The 17,844-nt window shown below is 37.8% G+C and overlaps 1 protein-coding gene across 1 annotated transcript in view; it reads right to left on the minus strand.

The window, feature by feature from the left end:
* Window positions 1–5,217: 5,217 nt before the first annotated feature.
* calcr (calcitonin receptor) overlaps window positions 5,218–17,844 on the minus strand; it is a 39,514-nt gene continuing 26,887 nt past the window's right edge. The window contains exons 17-22 of the mRNA XM_042436731.1: window positions 14,081–14,234; window positions 11,653–11,713; window positions 11,404–11,470; window positions 11,032–11,250; window positions 10,302–10,343; window positions 5,218–5,959 (exon numbers count right to left, since the gene is read on the minus strand). Coding sequence (XP_042292665.1) covers window positions 5,738–5,959; window positions 10,302–10,343; window positions 11,032–11,250; window positions 11,404–11,470; window positions 11,653–11,713; window positions 14,081–14,234 — 765 coding nt within the window. The 3' untranslated portion in view covers window positions 5,218–5,737. The remainder of the gene's footprint in view (window positions 5,960–10,301; window positions 10,344–11,031; window positions 11,251–11,403; window positions 11,471–11,652; window positions 11,714–14,080; window positions 14,235–17,844) is intronic.

Consider the following 17,844-nt stretch of genomic DNA (forward strand, 5'->3'; position numbering starts at 1 on the left):
ATCCAATAAAAATCTTGATTGTTCTGGGCTTTGTGAATAAATTGACTTGGCCTTTAAAATGTGGAATAGTGCTGTAAGCACATCATGTTGAAAACAGAGAGCAGATGACATGATGGTCTCAGTGAAATTAGTGAGTTAATACTTCTGGGGATGATGCGCCAATCATGAACTAATGAGTGTAAAAGCATTTTTTTTTCCTCCTGTGAAATTATCATGAAAAGTTTTCTTTTTGTATTCTTCCATTTGTTCATGAAGTGCTCCACCCGGCTGTAAAAGTGTTGCAATTTATAATGTCTGATTGCAGCCATTTGTGTTAAATCTCATCACAACTCAGACGTCCTATCTCTCATGAGCAGATAGAGACGATGCTGCAGATTAGTCGCTGAATGAGAAGAGATTTTGACACTTTGATTTATTTTCTTTGAGGCAATTGAGCATCCTTCCTCTCACTTTATGCACAACATACTATAGCTGGCACACACAAATGCAGGCGTACAGTATGCATGCACACATTCATACACAGCATGAAACTATATTGCACATACCCACACACAAACCTTTTTGATCCAGCAACTGGGTCTCACGGCATATGTCTGTTGAGACACATAGAAATAGCAAGAGTAACAACACCTGAAAGACACGTGAGTATTTTGTTCTAAATTCCTGTGTTGCAGTCATGTACACGTGACTGGACATTTCTCTCTTGGTGATCCCCGGAATTTTCCTCTAGTGCAGCAGACATTTGTGGTTTTGAATGAAATGTCACAACAAGCATTGAAAAGATAGATAAATTTAGCACAAATGTTAGCATAAAAACATCTAATCTCAATCTAAGATGGTGAACATTTTAAACATTATTCCTGCTGAAGATAAGCATTGTCATTGTGAGCCATGCTGGCTAGTTTAAGAATTTAGCTCAAAGCGCTGCTGACTATAACCTCACAGACCTGCTAGTGTGGTTGTAGACTCTTAATCTGGTTATATAATCTGGTTATATTTGCAAAGCTGCTATTTTGTATGTATTTTTGTTTTCTTTTACAAGAATTAGGGTCAAGTATTGGCCACTGTAGTAGAAACTGAAGTCATGGTAAAAACCCACTTAAAGTAGCACAATGCAAGGTTCACCCCCATTCATTTTCTATTGTATTTGTTTTGGTATTAAGGTTTCTAATAATACTGAATCCTTTCCTTACATGCATTACATTTGTCCTTGTCCCCGTGACACTCTTTTTTTTGTACCGTTGTGGTCAGCTTTTTAGCAACTAGCAGTTATTAGGCCTGACATTGGAAGTGGGAAGGAAGACTGTGAAAAAAAGGGTGAAACAGATAACAGTTTCTGGTGTGTTTTTAAGGGAAGGTGCCCTTGAACTATTTTTAACACAAAGAGGAAGAAGTAGAAATGGACCACTGTCATCTTTTGTTTTAACACTGCTGAGTAAAACCACACACAAACAGACTTTTACTGCCGATGTCGGAGCACATGACACATTTTTGGATTGGTCCGGTGTACTGTGAGATTGTCGCTGGCAGGGAACGTTCCCAAATGCCAGAAATAGCCAGCCGCTGACATTTTCCTGAAGTTTCACAGGATAACATGTTCCCAGGATGGAGTTTGTTCAAAGCAATTCACACCATCTTCCTCAAACTTTCTGCAGTATTGTTCCATTCAATCAACAGAAGAAAAGCAGATGACGGGAGGGTCTATGACAATTATGGAGATTTCACCCTCATTGTATCCTGATTATTGCATAAATCCTCCATCTCTGCCTGCATATGCAATATAGTTTGCATATGATTGTAGAGTGCATTGAAATTTTCATTTAAAGTTTCCATTTGATGAATTTGGTGTTATGCTGATGGGAAGGGACAATATTTATCAGAAGAATAACGAAATGGATCTATGCACGTCTAACTTCATCATTATATTATTATCTCATAGAAGGCCTGTAAATATGGAGGACAGTACATCTTCTCTTGGCTGTACCATTAGGATGCAGTAGAGCCTGAAATTGCATATTATATAGCAGCTCCTTTAGCAAGGCTAAAAATATTCACATAAAGGGGAGAACTCAGCCTTGTTAGTGCGATAACAACCTTAATTTGTTGTAGGGTGTGAACAGCCATCCATCTCTGAGACAAATTGTGTCCGTCGATTCTTTCCTGTTACACACATCAGGCGCTGGTACAGTATGTGATTTGAGCTGAACCTTTAGAATAAAAGGGGCTGCATGGCACTGCCAAAGCCTGAGGGATCACAAAGCAAGACACTAAATGGAGTAAGACTGCCTTTGTTTTCCCTGCACACTCATTATACAAAATCTCTCAACCCTAAAACATTGACAAGAATAGTGTTGGTGGGGAAAATGCTGCTGAATCATCAGAGATTGTTGCAGAAATGTTTGTGCCGGTGTGGTTGGAAAAATAACTCAGATTCCTTTTACTTTAGAGTCGATAATCTCATTAAATCGTTTATAAACTACACAATGAAAAATACCTCATCATCAAATCATAAGTGCTGCAAATTGGCCATTTTTATTTGACTCCTTCAATCTATTTTTCTCCTTTGCAAAAACATGTTGCAGCTTGTTTCTCTGATTGCTATTAGCTATGGAAATAAAGGGCAACAGCCAATAACCTTTTATGTCTGTATCCTTGTGCTAAGCAGCTTTTTTTAATAGGAAAAGAAAAACACCAATCAATTTGGCTTTTACAAAATGCTTTTTTTTATCAGCTTTGAGATGATGCCAGTCCGAGCTGAGAGAGAGAAAAAGACAAACATGAGCCAAAAATGAATGACAGGAATGTAACAAAAATAGCTGTCAGAGTATTTCACAGTGCAAAAATCTATTATATACACAGTGTCTGCTTGTATTTACATGGGCATGAACATACAAAATATACAGAATCTGTCTTCCCCGAACCAAAATATCAATAATATGACTTACAGTGTGCACCATATCCAAGACAAACATCATTTTAAAGATGAAATTTCATACTAAAATAAATAATATACCTTAGGATCACACATGAGAACATGTGTAGCAGTAACCTACTTTAGCATCATAGGATGATGATGTCATTCTCTCACATTGATTGTCACTCTCTGTTTCTTTCCTACAGCTTGCTAGCAACAACAACAACAACAACAACAACAAAAAAGAGTAATTGAAATGGAGTATTGCAATAGGTCAAATAATATTTTAATAACAAAATTAGTGAAGCAAAACAAGCTTTCAGCTTATGTGGCTCGTGTATTTGCTGTTGGCTAAACTGCAACTTTACAGCTAGTAAAGATACAGACCAAGAGTTGCACCTGTAACAGTGTTTGATGACTTGATTGATATGACTTGATTTTGGTGACCTGATTAGACTAATCATCTTATCAATAAATGTTATTAACTTGCTGTGCTGAGTGTTTGAATTTCCTCTTCTTCTAGATAAACCTCCATTATATATTTGAATGTAATTTTTGAGTATGATCCTATTTATCTGGTTTTATTTCTATAACAGAAAGCACATGTTCACAACAATCTTTAATTATACTAATTATTTAAATTTGATTTTATATTACTGGTTATAATAAGTCAATTATTACAATGTGCATCATTACTGTAAAGACCAACTTCAGAGCCTTATTCTGTGTGGTTAAATGTGCAAATTTCATCTAATCTTCCACTCTATAGGTCCATGGCAATGTGCATTTTCAACTGTACCTCATTATAACTCTCTGGTGTCTCATACATCTCACAGAAACCCAAACAGTTATTCCAGTTGACAATGACGAGAAAACCTAAAAATCATCACATATGCTTTATGATGACCACAATGAAACAGTAGCACCAATGTAGACAGAAAATGTGAAGTGAGTCCGTAAATAAAAGTCAAAACACTATCACAGATGGCCAAATGAGGTTTAGCAAGGACTTTGAGAGTTATTTTAAGAAGCTCTTTCCCCTTTTACTTCACGGTGTGGCAATTTTCTTTTATGTGGTCAACAAATAAATCACAGTTATTTAAACCTGCTTGAGGCTCTATTAGTATTGGCTACATGTTCTAGGATAATAAATGTTTTTCAGAGTTAGTTTACTTTTTGACCAATCACTGGCTGAATTTAAACTCCTGCTGATGCACTCTCAGTTTCTGCAAAACATAATAGGAGTTTAATGGGCTTTCTAGTAACTTTGACAGGTAAATGCAAAATGCATCATTCATCCAAGTTACAAAATGTTGGCCTCTGATGCAAAGTAAATTCAGTCTGGTGCATTGTTTATGTGGACCTTGAACTTCAAGACTCAAATTCCTATGGCAAAATTATAATAAAGCAACAACAAAATGTCAATAGAGCAATATGAATGTGTGTATGTTTAGGACAATAAGTAGATTATTTGTGTTTGTTGTCTATGTCCTTTAAGATATGAATTTGAATGTGTGCATACAGTGTGGATGTGATCGTCCCGTCTTGTCATCTTTAGCGAGTCGTTCCTTTGCCCTAAATGCTCATTCATACCAAAGGCTACAAAATGCATGAATAAATATGCATGGAGTGTAGAATATCTTTTAAAAACAGAAGATAGATAAAGGCGTCATGAGCAAGCATGACTGTGAATAACATCAGACATTGCAGCTTTAAGACAAGCTGCTTCTTTGTCATAATCATTGGCACAACTGATATTTAACTCATACACAGTGAAACAACTCTGGCTGTTCCAACTCAAAATAAACTTTTTTTTTTTTTTTTATTCATATGTTTTTTTTTCGTGTTTGCATTTAGCTTCTTTTTGCTTCACAGCCCTGTGATGTTCAGCATTGGCACAAATACAGTAACTGCAAAACAACAAAGCAGTCTGGAGTGCAGCATCACAGGACAGACACTTAGCACATACTTAGGAATTGGCAAGAATAAAATATTAATAGAAAACAAAAATAAAAACTTTTTAAAACATTTAAACACTTTTTTCTTTCAAATGAAACATGGTGGACATACATTATGTACACAATTCCAGAGCTTCAAGCACAGAGGATCTTTTAAAACTTGACCTCTCTCATGGCACATACGATCAGGTTGGCTGATGTTGGCTGATGTGTGTGTGTGTGTGTGTGTGTGTGTGTGTGTGTGTGTGTGTGTGTGTTGCTTCAGGGCACCACATCTGTGCTCAGCTGGCCACCCCTTCATAGCTGTGACCAACATACAGTATAGTACCCTTCGCTATCGATTGGTTCTTCTTCTTCACCTTGATGATCATCACTATCACACATAATTATTCGTCATGTCAACATCATGTCACTCATGACGGTATCATCGTCACCATCAAATCTTCTCATACAGAAAACATCGCCACCTCTGCTGTCATCACAGTCACGCTTATTTCCGTCTCCACGCCATCACGGGGCTCCGTCACTGTGAACGGCACTTCCACAGTTTAGCAGCTTAAGGAAGTGACTCATGTCAGAAGCAGCTCTCAACATCAAAAGTTCTCAAAAAGCAGCCGCAGCAGCAATGTAAAGTAATATGAAGTGTCAGCCTTGTAGCTAATCCATCTCCGTCTCAATGAGTTTTTGATTTCCAGACCCGTATTATCGTCCTGGGCTAAACAAACCAGCATTAGCCTCATGAGATTTAATCACTGAGATGTGGCGGGAAAAGCGAATGTGTTTTCTTTTCTTACTGTACATCTCTGTTGCTCTTTTTAGGCTGTTCCCACTGCAACACTCATGATCCTCGGTGTGACTCAAGGGCTTAGGGGTATGTATCTCCTGATTTTAGTGCCACTAGTTCAGGGTCCTCTGTTTGGCGCCCGTTCAAGTGTTCGCTGTTGCAGTCATGGTGGTACATGAAGGCAGGCACCTCTGTGATGGAGGTGGCTGTGTAGGAGGTGGAGCGCATTGAACAGTGGTCCTTTCGTCTCTGGCCCCACTGAGTCTTATACTGCATCCACTGTCTCTTCAGAGCTGCCTGCACCTAGACATAAGAAGAGATGGTTGGCATTTTACTTGGTTTCAGTTCTGATTTTTGGGAGTTTTAGTTAGTGCTCATCAAAACCACATTTCCCGAAAAACCGTGTTCTGTTTTGCTTCTCATTTCAACTTTGACCACTAAATTATTCTACCAGACGTCCAAATTTACATACAAATCAATGTGAGATTACGGTGCAATGTGAGTAAGGCAGAGCCTGTGTAAATACCACTTTGTGATAATATTAATCCAACGGTGATCTTACTGTAACTGATGCAAACGTAATTGCTGCAGCATAATGTAGATCATTCCAATTTCAAAAACATTAACAGATGCCAGTTTGGAAATGTGAACACCAAAGTGGAAATGCAGCCAAGTTGTGGATCATCATGTTCTGTGGGCGAAGGAAGCTACAATCTGTATTGTGCTATACGTTAAAGGTTTTACCATAATTACATATGAATCCTCCCCTACATCTGTCATCCACAGTTGCTTGTGGGGTGTAATGGATTTTCCCCTCAGCTGATTAAACACTCACAGCCCTCTGAAGGTATCATGGTATGTACGCACAGGCATTCCTTTTGGGTATATTTGCACAACTGGCAATATCATCATGGAAAAAAAAGGCTACATGAATTTTACTTCTCTTAATTGTGATTTTGTGCATACACGTAACTCAGCTCTGATCATCTGTTCGCTGAGCCCCACTCCCTGTGTAGTTACCCTGGCTACGCCTGTCAAGATTTTCATTCTCACACGGCACATATATGGTTTACAATTAACAGTGACTAGCTAGCCAATTAAGATATCGTTATCTCTATGAGTTGGTTGAAAATGCTGTTTCTGGTTGATCTTTTTAGTGTTTCCAGCTGACTCGTTTAAAAAAAAAAAACAGTGTTAAAGGATCTTCAATATGCACTTGATGGCTACATACTATACATGACGTGCTAAAAGACTGAGGCTTAAGCACCAGGCAAAAAGTCAGCATCTCAAGCAGATGATCCATGTTGAAGACAAACAGTATTTTTCACTTTTAACATGAGGTTACATGATAATTGTTACATTTTTGAATGAGGACTGCTTGGCAAATGTATATTAACTTCCAGTACTTCCAATACAGAGCAAGACAGAGCTAAAGTTACCAGTACACTATGTGTAATTACACACACAACAGATGTCAAAACCATTTTCATGTCATAGAGGAACTCAGCAGGGATGTCCACAATCCTGACATTGTAAACATATTAATAAGTAAGCAAACCAAATCTGCATCGTACCATCACAAAATCCATTATCATGATGATGACTTACTGTAAGTGACCCTTCATAATCTCACAGTTTAGTCCCTAATGTGATCAGCAAATGGTTTACGTACAGATATTAGCAATAACCAACATCTTTTTAGTGAAGACATGTTTGAACCTGCAGCCTTTTCTTGCAGTTTGTCTCCTATATCACAAAGGAGAATCAGGTACATTAATACCAACAAAGAAATTCTTTATGGTTGTCTGTGTACTTACTTTGCGGTCATTTGATTAGTTACAAATGTGTTTGGTAATACATTTTGCACTAAAGAACACTAAAAGACTGAAATGGTAAAGAGTTTTACCCAGTCTTGAGTCCCTCTCATATAAATGGACCTTGTGTAGTTTGTGTAGTTTTAATCTTTTAGTTGATATAATGCTTTATGGCATCTATACAATATATAAATACTGTTTGGTTTTGGTGCAAAATGTGTGTTTGGGAGGGACTTAATTTGAACCCATGGCTTCTTTTTGGTCCTGTGGACATCAGCAGGTTAATCAGCCAATAGAAGCCATTGTTTTGTTGCTGTTGTAGGATGGATGTAGGGCTGCAGATTTCTTTTAAATCTTTGTTAATTTGTTGACTGGGTTTGCAATGAATCTCTTGTTTAGTCCGTGTCATAAAGGTCAGCATCACAATTTCCCAGAGCACAAGGTGACATTCTCAAATGACTTTTTTTAACAGTTCAAAACCCAGAGATTAAATTTACAGTGATATGTGATACATTTTTCCTTGGTCAATAATTGATTATCAAAAATGTTGTTGACTCATATTCTTTTGAACAACTAATCAATTTAGCTTAAGTGTTGACTGACTATGTATATGAATGAACAAGAACTGGAGCATGAATTGAAGTCCTAGATACAGAACAACTCCAACAGTGCAATGTTAATTACTTTATTCTGTAACACCCAAATACCACTGTAATTACTGAGGGTAAATTAACACTCACTGATCTAATGATGTAAATTATGACACTAATTGTTATAATGAGACAAAAGAGTGACCGGGGTTTACAGCTCCCCTCTAGAACGCCTTGCTTAATGTCACAAATGCAGAAGGAAAGCTGTTCGTCTCACTGACCTAACTTCACAATGGAGCCATTGAAGAAACAAGGCAGGTCTGTGCAGTTTGGCCTCGCAATCAAAAAACAAAATTGAACCCAGCCCCAGAATCCTGTGCCCTGATTAACACGACTGAATTGGTCATTATGCTGGTGAAGCAAACAAACCCCCTGCCCCATTCCCTCGTGTCAGTTATTGTGTTAGTTTACTGTATCGCTCAGAAAGTGCTGACCTTTAGACATGCAGTATGCTTTACAAATTTTTTATATTCTGCACAGTGTTTGCATCGTTTATGAAGATGCTTTTGTTGTCCCGGTTGCTCATGGATGAGCTAATACCTGACCTATTTTTCAGGGATGAATGTATAAAACATAACTCCACAGTAGGTTGCCAGTTTCTCTGTGCCAGACACCTCATGCTGAGTATTTAAATCTGCTCCTCTCTCAGTCAATGCAACTCTGTCCTGTTTTCTTCTCATGCAAAGAAAATCACTCACAACCTCATCGTCTCTGTGGATCACCGAACATTTCACAGCACATTTTTTACTTAATTTTACACCAGAAATATTACAAAAGCATATTAATTTTAAACACATCCTGAAAGACTTCTCTGTAATTACCTAATCTGTCTGTACTATTCACACCACCATGGAGAGTAATGACCTGTGAAAAGTGTCTAATTCAAGCTTACAACACATATTGAGTTTGCTTTGTTTTGCAGAGACCTTGAGCTTGAAAGCATCTGTCACAAAATGACTCTGTTGAGCTGAAAGGTCTCCACAACACCATTAACCCCAGATCTGGGTTTTAATGGAAATCTAACTCATTCGTTTGGAGAAGTGTTTGAACCAAGTTAAAGATGCTCTCACTCAGACAGCTGCAGACAGACTTAGAAAAGCTGACAGGAGGACTTGAAAGGAGAGTCCATTTCCAGCTGAGCTTGGAAACTACACAGGCATTTATAAACTGTGTCTTACTCTTCACCTGACATGACCCTTCAGCTTTTACTGCTGCAGCCCTAGATGGGTCTCAGAAGAGACATGCAGCATAATGCTTTATAGCCTGTTACAATTGGATCTGATGACAGGTGAGGCATCTCTGATAAAGTTTACAACTATATTTTACTCAAGTATTTCAACCCAACTTTGAGTCTGTGTTTGACATTCATGGGTGATTTCCTGATATGCTGTCAGGTACAGAGGTAAGATGTCAGATATCTGACCTGAAAAACAAAATATCAAAATGTTTTGCCTGATGGAGTTTGAAGTCTAATGTCACAAGCAATGAGCAGTTTTATTGCTCTATGACTGAACAGCTCCCAGAGTAACATGTGCAGGTTGACCTTTATAAAAGGGCAGTTGTTGTATCAAAACTACAATGTTATTTTGTCACACATGACACCAATAATGAAACATTTCAAAGATACAGTATTCTTAAAGGAATGGTTTGACATTTTGGGAATTATACACTTATTTCCTTCATTGTTGAGAATTATATGAGAAGATTGATACCACTCTCACATTTTAGCAAGGTGTCAATCTTCTCATCTAGCCATTTGGAATTATTTGAGTAATAAGAAAGCGAAAAGCTGAATAATCCGCAAAATATCAAACAATTCCTTTAGGGCTGCAACTAATGGTTTTTTCCATTATCGATTAATCTGTCGATTATTTTCTAGTCGTTCTAGACATAAACTGTCTTGTTTTGTCCTAGCCAACAGTCAAGAATCCAAAGATATTCAGTTTATAATTGGTGAAGGCTAAAGAAACCGGCAAATATTATATTGTATTCATTTGAGAGGCTGGAACCAGATCATTTTTACTTTTTTTTCTTAAAAAATGATAATCAAAATAATTGCTGATTAATTTTCTATCAATCAACTAATTGATTAATCGACTAATTGTTGCAGCTCTAAATTCCTTTAACTTTACACAATGAGTGGCAGCAGCACACTGTAGAGAAACTGTGAACGGTGCTCACCTCTCCGTTGAAGAAGCAGAATATTGTTGCCACCAGCAAACCCTTTGAAAAAAGCAAAACAAATAGACATAATTAAAATGGGATCGTTTGTTTGATTTTTACAAAATTGGGGGAATTTAATTGAAACAAATCACTTTCTAACACTGAGGTAGTACAATTGCACAGGGATACAGAGTGCTTTTTGAAAATGAAAGCACAACATGCAGATCATCTGCTGGAGCTATGTAATCCCTATCTGGTACATGAATAAACTGAACAGACCTGGAAAATTCATGAACTGCATCTGTGACTAACTGGTAGCTAAATAAAGTTAATGAGAGTGCCTAACTGGTTCTTTAAGGGGTTATTCAGCAGTGAATCATATCAGTCAGACACAGCCATCACATGGAAGATTTTAAGTGTGCCAAACATCTAAATATTGAGTCTGACAGGGCCAGAGGGTGCTGACAAATTTGAGCTGGGTTAAGGATCATTTTTGCATGCATACTTAGGATTTGGGTCAAAAAACAAAAGCATTACTTTTGATTAAAATATTAGCAGATTTTTTTCCCTCCATCATTGATTGGGGTGTGGAGAGATTTGCAAAATGCTTCAATCCACAGAGAGCAGTGAAGCAGCAATTTTCTGCTTTAGAAGAGTCATTGCTGAACTACCTTTGAAGTACCTCGTGCAGTGCTTGGGAATAGGAACTGTGATCAATGTCATGCCCAACAGTCAGCTCAGTGCCTACCTGGTAGTGCATGAGTATGTGCATGATGTACTCGTACACCTCCCCAGCCAGCCGGTTCTCTGGCCTCCAGGGAAAAATGACAAACTGTATTCCAAGCAGGGGCACCAGGATCAGGGTGGCTCTCACGGCCTTCATGTACATGTTGGACTCTGCCCGGTGCGTGTCTCTCAACTTAGTTACCAACACTCTTATAATATTTAGTAAGAAGAAGAGATTCACCTGCAGAAATGTACATAGTAAGAGAGCATCCGCAATAAATTGATTTTTTATTTTTAGGAATTAAAATTGCTTTCAAAAATACTAATTATTATATTTATATATATGTTTTTCCTTTACATTATGCAGAGACAGTGGATTGTAAAGCAGACTTACAAGCAGAGCTGCCACTATAGGACCATGGACCGCATAGAGCAGATGGGTTTCCACACTCATCCAACAGCTACAGAAGGAAAAACATATCAGTCAGTACTGTCTGCCGCCCAAAATACACATGGACACACACGTACAAAAACAAACACACGCACGTGTATGAATCTGCACACTCTCACCCTCTGCCGCATGGAGACGAGCACATATGTAAACATTTTCTGTTTATTTTCAAGTTTTGGGAACATTACTCACTTGTCATCAAAAAACTTTTTCCTTGCCACGGCGTGGATGGATGCAGGCACTAGAGGAAAGCCTTGGACAGAGAAAAAGATGACGGCCATATGAGGTCTTGAGTGAATTTACTGAATTCCATTTTTCATTTATGCAACAGTAAAAGTGCGGTTAGCTTTGCCAGTTGTTTTGTTGGTCTTAGGCTTCTTTATCAAATAAATTTGTACTTTTCGAATAGCATTGTGTCATCACGTTGTGGTGTATAATGTGAAATTTAGCAAATGCATAAATATACTGGATCAACTTTAACAGAGCTATTATTTCCCATCCTTGTTTTATTTTTCCAACCAAAACAACCAACACCACATGGTTAATTTCCTGTAACAATGCTGTCTTAATTTAACATCCTCTCTATAAAAATCCCACAAGAGGCTGGAGCTCAGATTAGCTTTTAACTTTTCAGCTGGACATAAACACATGAATTCATGTACAGTCCATTTTTAGTTGCCAATGAGGCCCTGCAGCATATCGGCCACAGCTGGACCTGACTAACTAACTGGCTGTCCTCCATCCACACACGCACACACACACAGCAAACACAGGCCTCAAGGTTATCCTCTCATTTCGAACGATGACCATCCATTTAGTTCCATCGTCTACTTGTCTGACAGACTGTACCCGTTATTCCTGTTTTGAACAAGGTAAAAAACAGGAGATGAGCGGTACTAAACGACAGGAGGGCTAATAAAGCTGTCAGCATGTCCAGGTTGACATACTGCACATGGATGGGGTAGTTACGAGTAAATGGTTGCTACTAGATTGTGTCCCATCTTGTTGAAATGCATTTCAGTGAGTTTTCAAGCTGTGATGAATCCAGAGGGGACAAAAATAAGTCATCATTTTAACCCTCCTGTTGTGTTTTGGTCGATTTAGAAGTTTTCTCTCTGTAATTCATTTTTTCTGATTGTCATAAGGTTCCATGATTTTGTCCACACAGGACATCTGAACACACAAAATAAATTTAGATAATTTTCATTAAATTTTGGGTAATTCATTTAACTTTTGTACTGCTGTGGTGTTCTTGGTCAAATAGAAATGAATGGATAAGACTACAATTAGTGTATAAAATTGAGTTCAGGCACATGTCCATTCTTCAGATGGACACACTTCGTCTCCCAGACCCCAAACATTTAAACATGTGTGCTTGAGTGCGCGTGCACACACACACACACACACACACATACACATGTTGTCCTAGGTCACTTTTGGGACATTATATAGACTTACATTAATTTCCTGGAGACTTACCCTAACCATAACCACAACTACTACTTGCCTAAACCTAACCCTAACCCTAACCCTAACCATAACCACTTACCCAAACGCGGTTTTGGCCCCAATTGGACAAGCTGTCCCCAATTAACTAGTCCTTTAGTCTGAAATTTGTCCCAGAAAGTAACCTATGACAGACACAGACACACACACACGCACACCCTAATAAATGCCATGGAAGCCCCTTCTTGGCTTCCATGGCAACGTTTCCCCAATACAATCTTCCCGCCACAAGATCCACACCTGTTGGTAATTTTCACAAACAATCGCAAAATTGTTTCAATAATACGTAGAGCTTTTCTCACAGCTCTGGTATATAAAGCTTTTTTGAGGCCTTGCTCACAGTTCCTTCTGTGGCAGCACAATAACCAAACAACATATTGCATGCGAGACTCTCGATCACATCTTTGATCATGACACTGGAGAGGAGAGAGGCCAGAAAACTGACAATGAAGATGCATTAGAGGAAAAAGTGACAGAAGTTGAAGACAACACAGAATATGTACTGTTATAAAATACAATGCTGTTATTGTTACAGTTGTTCTTTAATGTGTTCAGACATTAATTTTGTAATATGGTAAAATTTTCAAGTGTAGTTTTGGGCCTACATACTTCCTAATAAAATATGTCCTAAGCCCTAATAAAACCAATAAAATCATACCGGTCAGTTTTGACCAGGAACACAACAGATGTTATTTTGTGCCACTAATTAAAAAATTGAAATGGTTTCAAAACAAATGTCCTTGTTAAACTTTGACACAAAGTAGTCTGTGGTAAATAGCACAATATGTTTCATCTGAGTATTTGTTATAGTCAAAACAATGCATACATGATACTTTTTTTTTAACTCAAAAAGAGTGTATGAGCTCAGTTCAATGAGGCCTATATCACAAACAACTTCAAAACTTAAGTTGATAAAAAGATCTAACACAACATTAGGTGATAATATATGTATTATTATGGATTTATAATCAGCTGTAATGGGGCAGTCATTTTGGACCGGGGACACGGAATTAATTAACATGAAACAAACACAACAAAAGGCTTACGTATAATTGTAAGCAGAAATAAAAACAACACAGGAAGTGCTGTTTTGATCAAATGCAGACAGACTCACCCCAGCCCAGGAGGTAGTACCAGTGCAGATGCTGCTCCTCTGCAAACACAGCCACCACGATGAGCGTGTGCAGGTAGATTCCTTCACAGAGCATCCAGAAATAATTGCAGCCCAGCATGTACATGTGGAAGAAGTGTAATACCTTACATCCAACCTGCAGAGAGAGCCAAAACAGGGAGATTTGTTATTTGTTTTGTCTGTTTTGACTCTCAGTATAAAATACATCTATTAAGATGATTCAGTTTACACATCTTGACATCAGCTCAGTAGGAGAAAAAAAAAAATCTAAGGGGATGTTTCTTCAATCATGAAATCATTAGGCGGTATTATCCTTTCCAGACAGAGAAGATTTATTCATTTACCCCCTCTGGAGGATCACTCAAGATGGAAATTATCATTTCTCTTTGTATTTAGATTTCTTTTTAATTGCGAAATGGAAAAAGAAGACATGTCCTGTAAGTGTATTTTTTGTACTTTATAGAGGACTATGCAAATTTCTATTTATGTATCCAGCACAGTGCTACAGCATGACAACATGTCTAATTATGTATTTTGCTCCTTTGATTGAATCATTATTATAATTTCTTGAAACAGATGATGGCTTTGATGACATATTATTATGTCAATCTTATCTCACTACAGTCTGTAATTACCAAGAAGCTTATGGATGTGCTATAAGGTGTAATTCCTCTAATGACTACTACATCCTGGCTTCTGTTAATGTAACTGTTATGAACTCTCTTCAAAAAGTCCTCCACAAAATTTAAGCCCCCCTCCACTCAAGAATGTGTTTTGGTTTCCGTTCTTTTAACACTTGAAGGGTGTTTTCACATTCATCTGCTTACTGAAAGGGGAAAGTTTCTCTGTACTCACCTTAAATCTGGCTTTAAACACATGTTTAATATTTATATAAAAAACTCTACTTTGGAAAATAATGTGTGTTTGATATGGTTTTTCCACAAGAAAAGTTAAATTACCTCAACTCCTTGTCCCTCATTAAAAAATACCAGAAACTATATGCAAATATAATACAGTACAGAGAAATTTTACTTCTTCAGCAGATGAATGTGAAAACAGCCTTTTAGTTTCAAACTCTGCACATACATCATTCTACACAGTGAAGCTCAAACATCCAACTGAAGTAACAAAAAGAAAAACACATTTTTAAGTGGAAATCTGGATTTCATGGATCCTGTAACTCTCATAATGGCTGCATGCAGTAAATCAAAATAAATGTCTCTTCATACTTTGGCACAAAACCACACTGTAGCATAATGTATTACAAAAAAAACAAACAAACAAAAAAAAACCCAAATAGGTGATAACAGTGTCCCACAAGGATCAATATAAGGCCCCCTGCTACTACTTACATATATATATTTTTAGAACAAGATACATTAATATGGCCTGGAAGTCATCAAAAGCAGACAGTAATCTGAAGAAAGCCTGGTCTGCAGTAGACCAGATGGCATACTAGCTAGTATCATCAGCATAAAAATTGACATTGCAGTGCTAAGTGGTAAAATAAACACAAATACATTATACTGCTGAGCACTGCAGTTTATATTTTTATGCTGATGATATCATCTTGTAAACCACCTGGTCTACCACAAACCAGGCTTTCTTCAGATTCCAGTCTGCTTTTGATGACTTCCAGACATCTTTCATCACTTTAAAACTTGTTCTAAACTCCATAAAGACAAATGTATGCATTTCACAAGACCACAGAACTTTGATGTTCCTACAGAACATCCTATAAATACTTAGGAATTTGGTTAGTTGACTCACATCACACATTTTGCTCAAAAACAATAAAATCTAATTGCATTTTTATACTGGAACAGAGCTTGTTTCTCCCGGCAAACCTGGAAAATCATCATACAATCCAATATATCTATGCTGGGTTATTGAGATATCCTGAATGCGCATGCTGCCGGCACTACCCTTAAACCACTGGATGCTATTAACCACTCCGCCATTCGATTTATAACATATGACAGCTATTGCACTCACCACTGAGAGTTATATGAAAAGGTCAGATGGTATCACTGATATTTAGGAGGCATCAGCATGCCTTTGTTTTCATTTATAAGGCCTTGTTTTCTAAGTTCCTGAAATATTTAACATCCTTAGTTGAGTTCAAAGTGAACAACAAAGTCCCAGGATAGGTCAGCAACCAACTCTGAATGCTGGTTTTCAGTGCTATGCATCTTACTACTATAATGAACAGCAAAATAAACTGTAGTTCAAGACATTTCTCTGAGGGACTTTAAAGTTCTACTTACTGATTTTTTAAATAATACTTTTGAATGGTTTAATTTGTGTCTCTTGTTGTGATGCTAAAGAGGTCTTAATCTCAGTGAGACTTTCAATACTTTATTTAAACAGGTAGTCTAATGATCTCTTTAAAGTTCCACTAATTCCTTATTCTGAAAAACAAGTACTGAATTCATCTTGAAACACATTATTACAGTATTGAGAACATAAAAGGAAGAAACCTTTGTACTGTCTGAGATTTTGAAATATTCTCATTGTGGTTTCTGGTTCACAGAGTTAAGGAGCATTCGTACGACCACAGTATAATTCAAAAATGCTGGCGATGGTATTAAGTGCTGCTCTCAGGGGTCTTCTTAGCTCAAAACACACAACAATCACTCACTTTTAACCTTTTAGCCATATGTCTCTCCCTCACTTTCCTACCTGTCCCTTTCCACTTGAGGAATCTCTAATATAACAGACATGGACTCGAATCGATATGCAGAGAGTTTTCTCCGATTCAGAACTCTTTTCATCTCAGCTAACCGAGGTTTGTCTAAAGTTACAGACACTGTTCTGGTTTACAAATCAGGGTGCTATAGATCATGTAGATGTTTCTCATGTTTTCAGTCTCCTCCCTGGTTTGACATAGACTTTGGGGATTCACTCCCCCACACTGCTGGCAGGCTAAAGTCAGACTCTGTATCACCACACCAGAGAGAATAAAAAGAGCTTGTTTTCTCTGTGAGAGCAAATCTCCACCGCAATCCACCGTTCCTAAATCACCAGCATAGAAAACAGGCTCGTAAGTCTCGCTTTGGCAGCAGTAAATTTCAGAATGTTTCCCAGTAGACACGCGTGAATCCCAACCAATGGTGCGTGTGATTTCTTTTTCTGCTTCCTCTTGAAAACCAAGGGCCACGGTGACCAATTTGTTGCAGCGAGTTAGCACAACTTGACAGTCCCATGTCAGAAAGTAACAGATTCAACACAAACGTTTTGACAAATGGCGAAGAGGAGATATTTGAAAGCGAGCCATTGCACAAACATATATATATTTTTCCTCACACTGATGATGTGATCCTGGCTGCTTCTTGGATACGTCTGGAGATGGGATGTGAATAAAGACGGCAGCCAGGATGAGCCAGACAGATTTGAGGAATGTGACTGCATGAAAAGGAGCAGCAGCAGCAGCAGCAGGACTCAGAATCAAACCCAGCCGAAGCCTCTGCTGTCTGCTGGATGTTTCTAGTACTTTGTTTGCCCAGAGATTCTCCAGCTGAAAGCAGGCTGAGGCTAATGGGATTGTGTGCACTGTGCGCCAACTTCTACAATCCTATCTGTCGTTTTTGTTGTTTGTTTATGGCACTTAGATCATCTGAAAGTTTTATTTTTAAAATTTAGCTCATTTCATGCATTTGCATATTGGAAGGTTGAAGGTTTTTGATTTCTTAAGTCTTTAGTGAGTTTTTCTTAATTAACTTTGACTTCAAGAGGCTGAATGTATT

Source organism: Thunnus maccoyii, chromosome 15 (assembly GCF_910596095.1).
Source record: "Thunnus maccoyii chromosome 15, fThuMac1.1, whole genome shotgun sequence".
Taxonomy (NCBI): Eukaryota; Metazoa; Chordata; class Actinopteri; order Scombriformes; family Scombridae; genus Thunnus; species Thunnus maccoyii.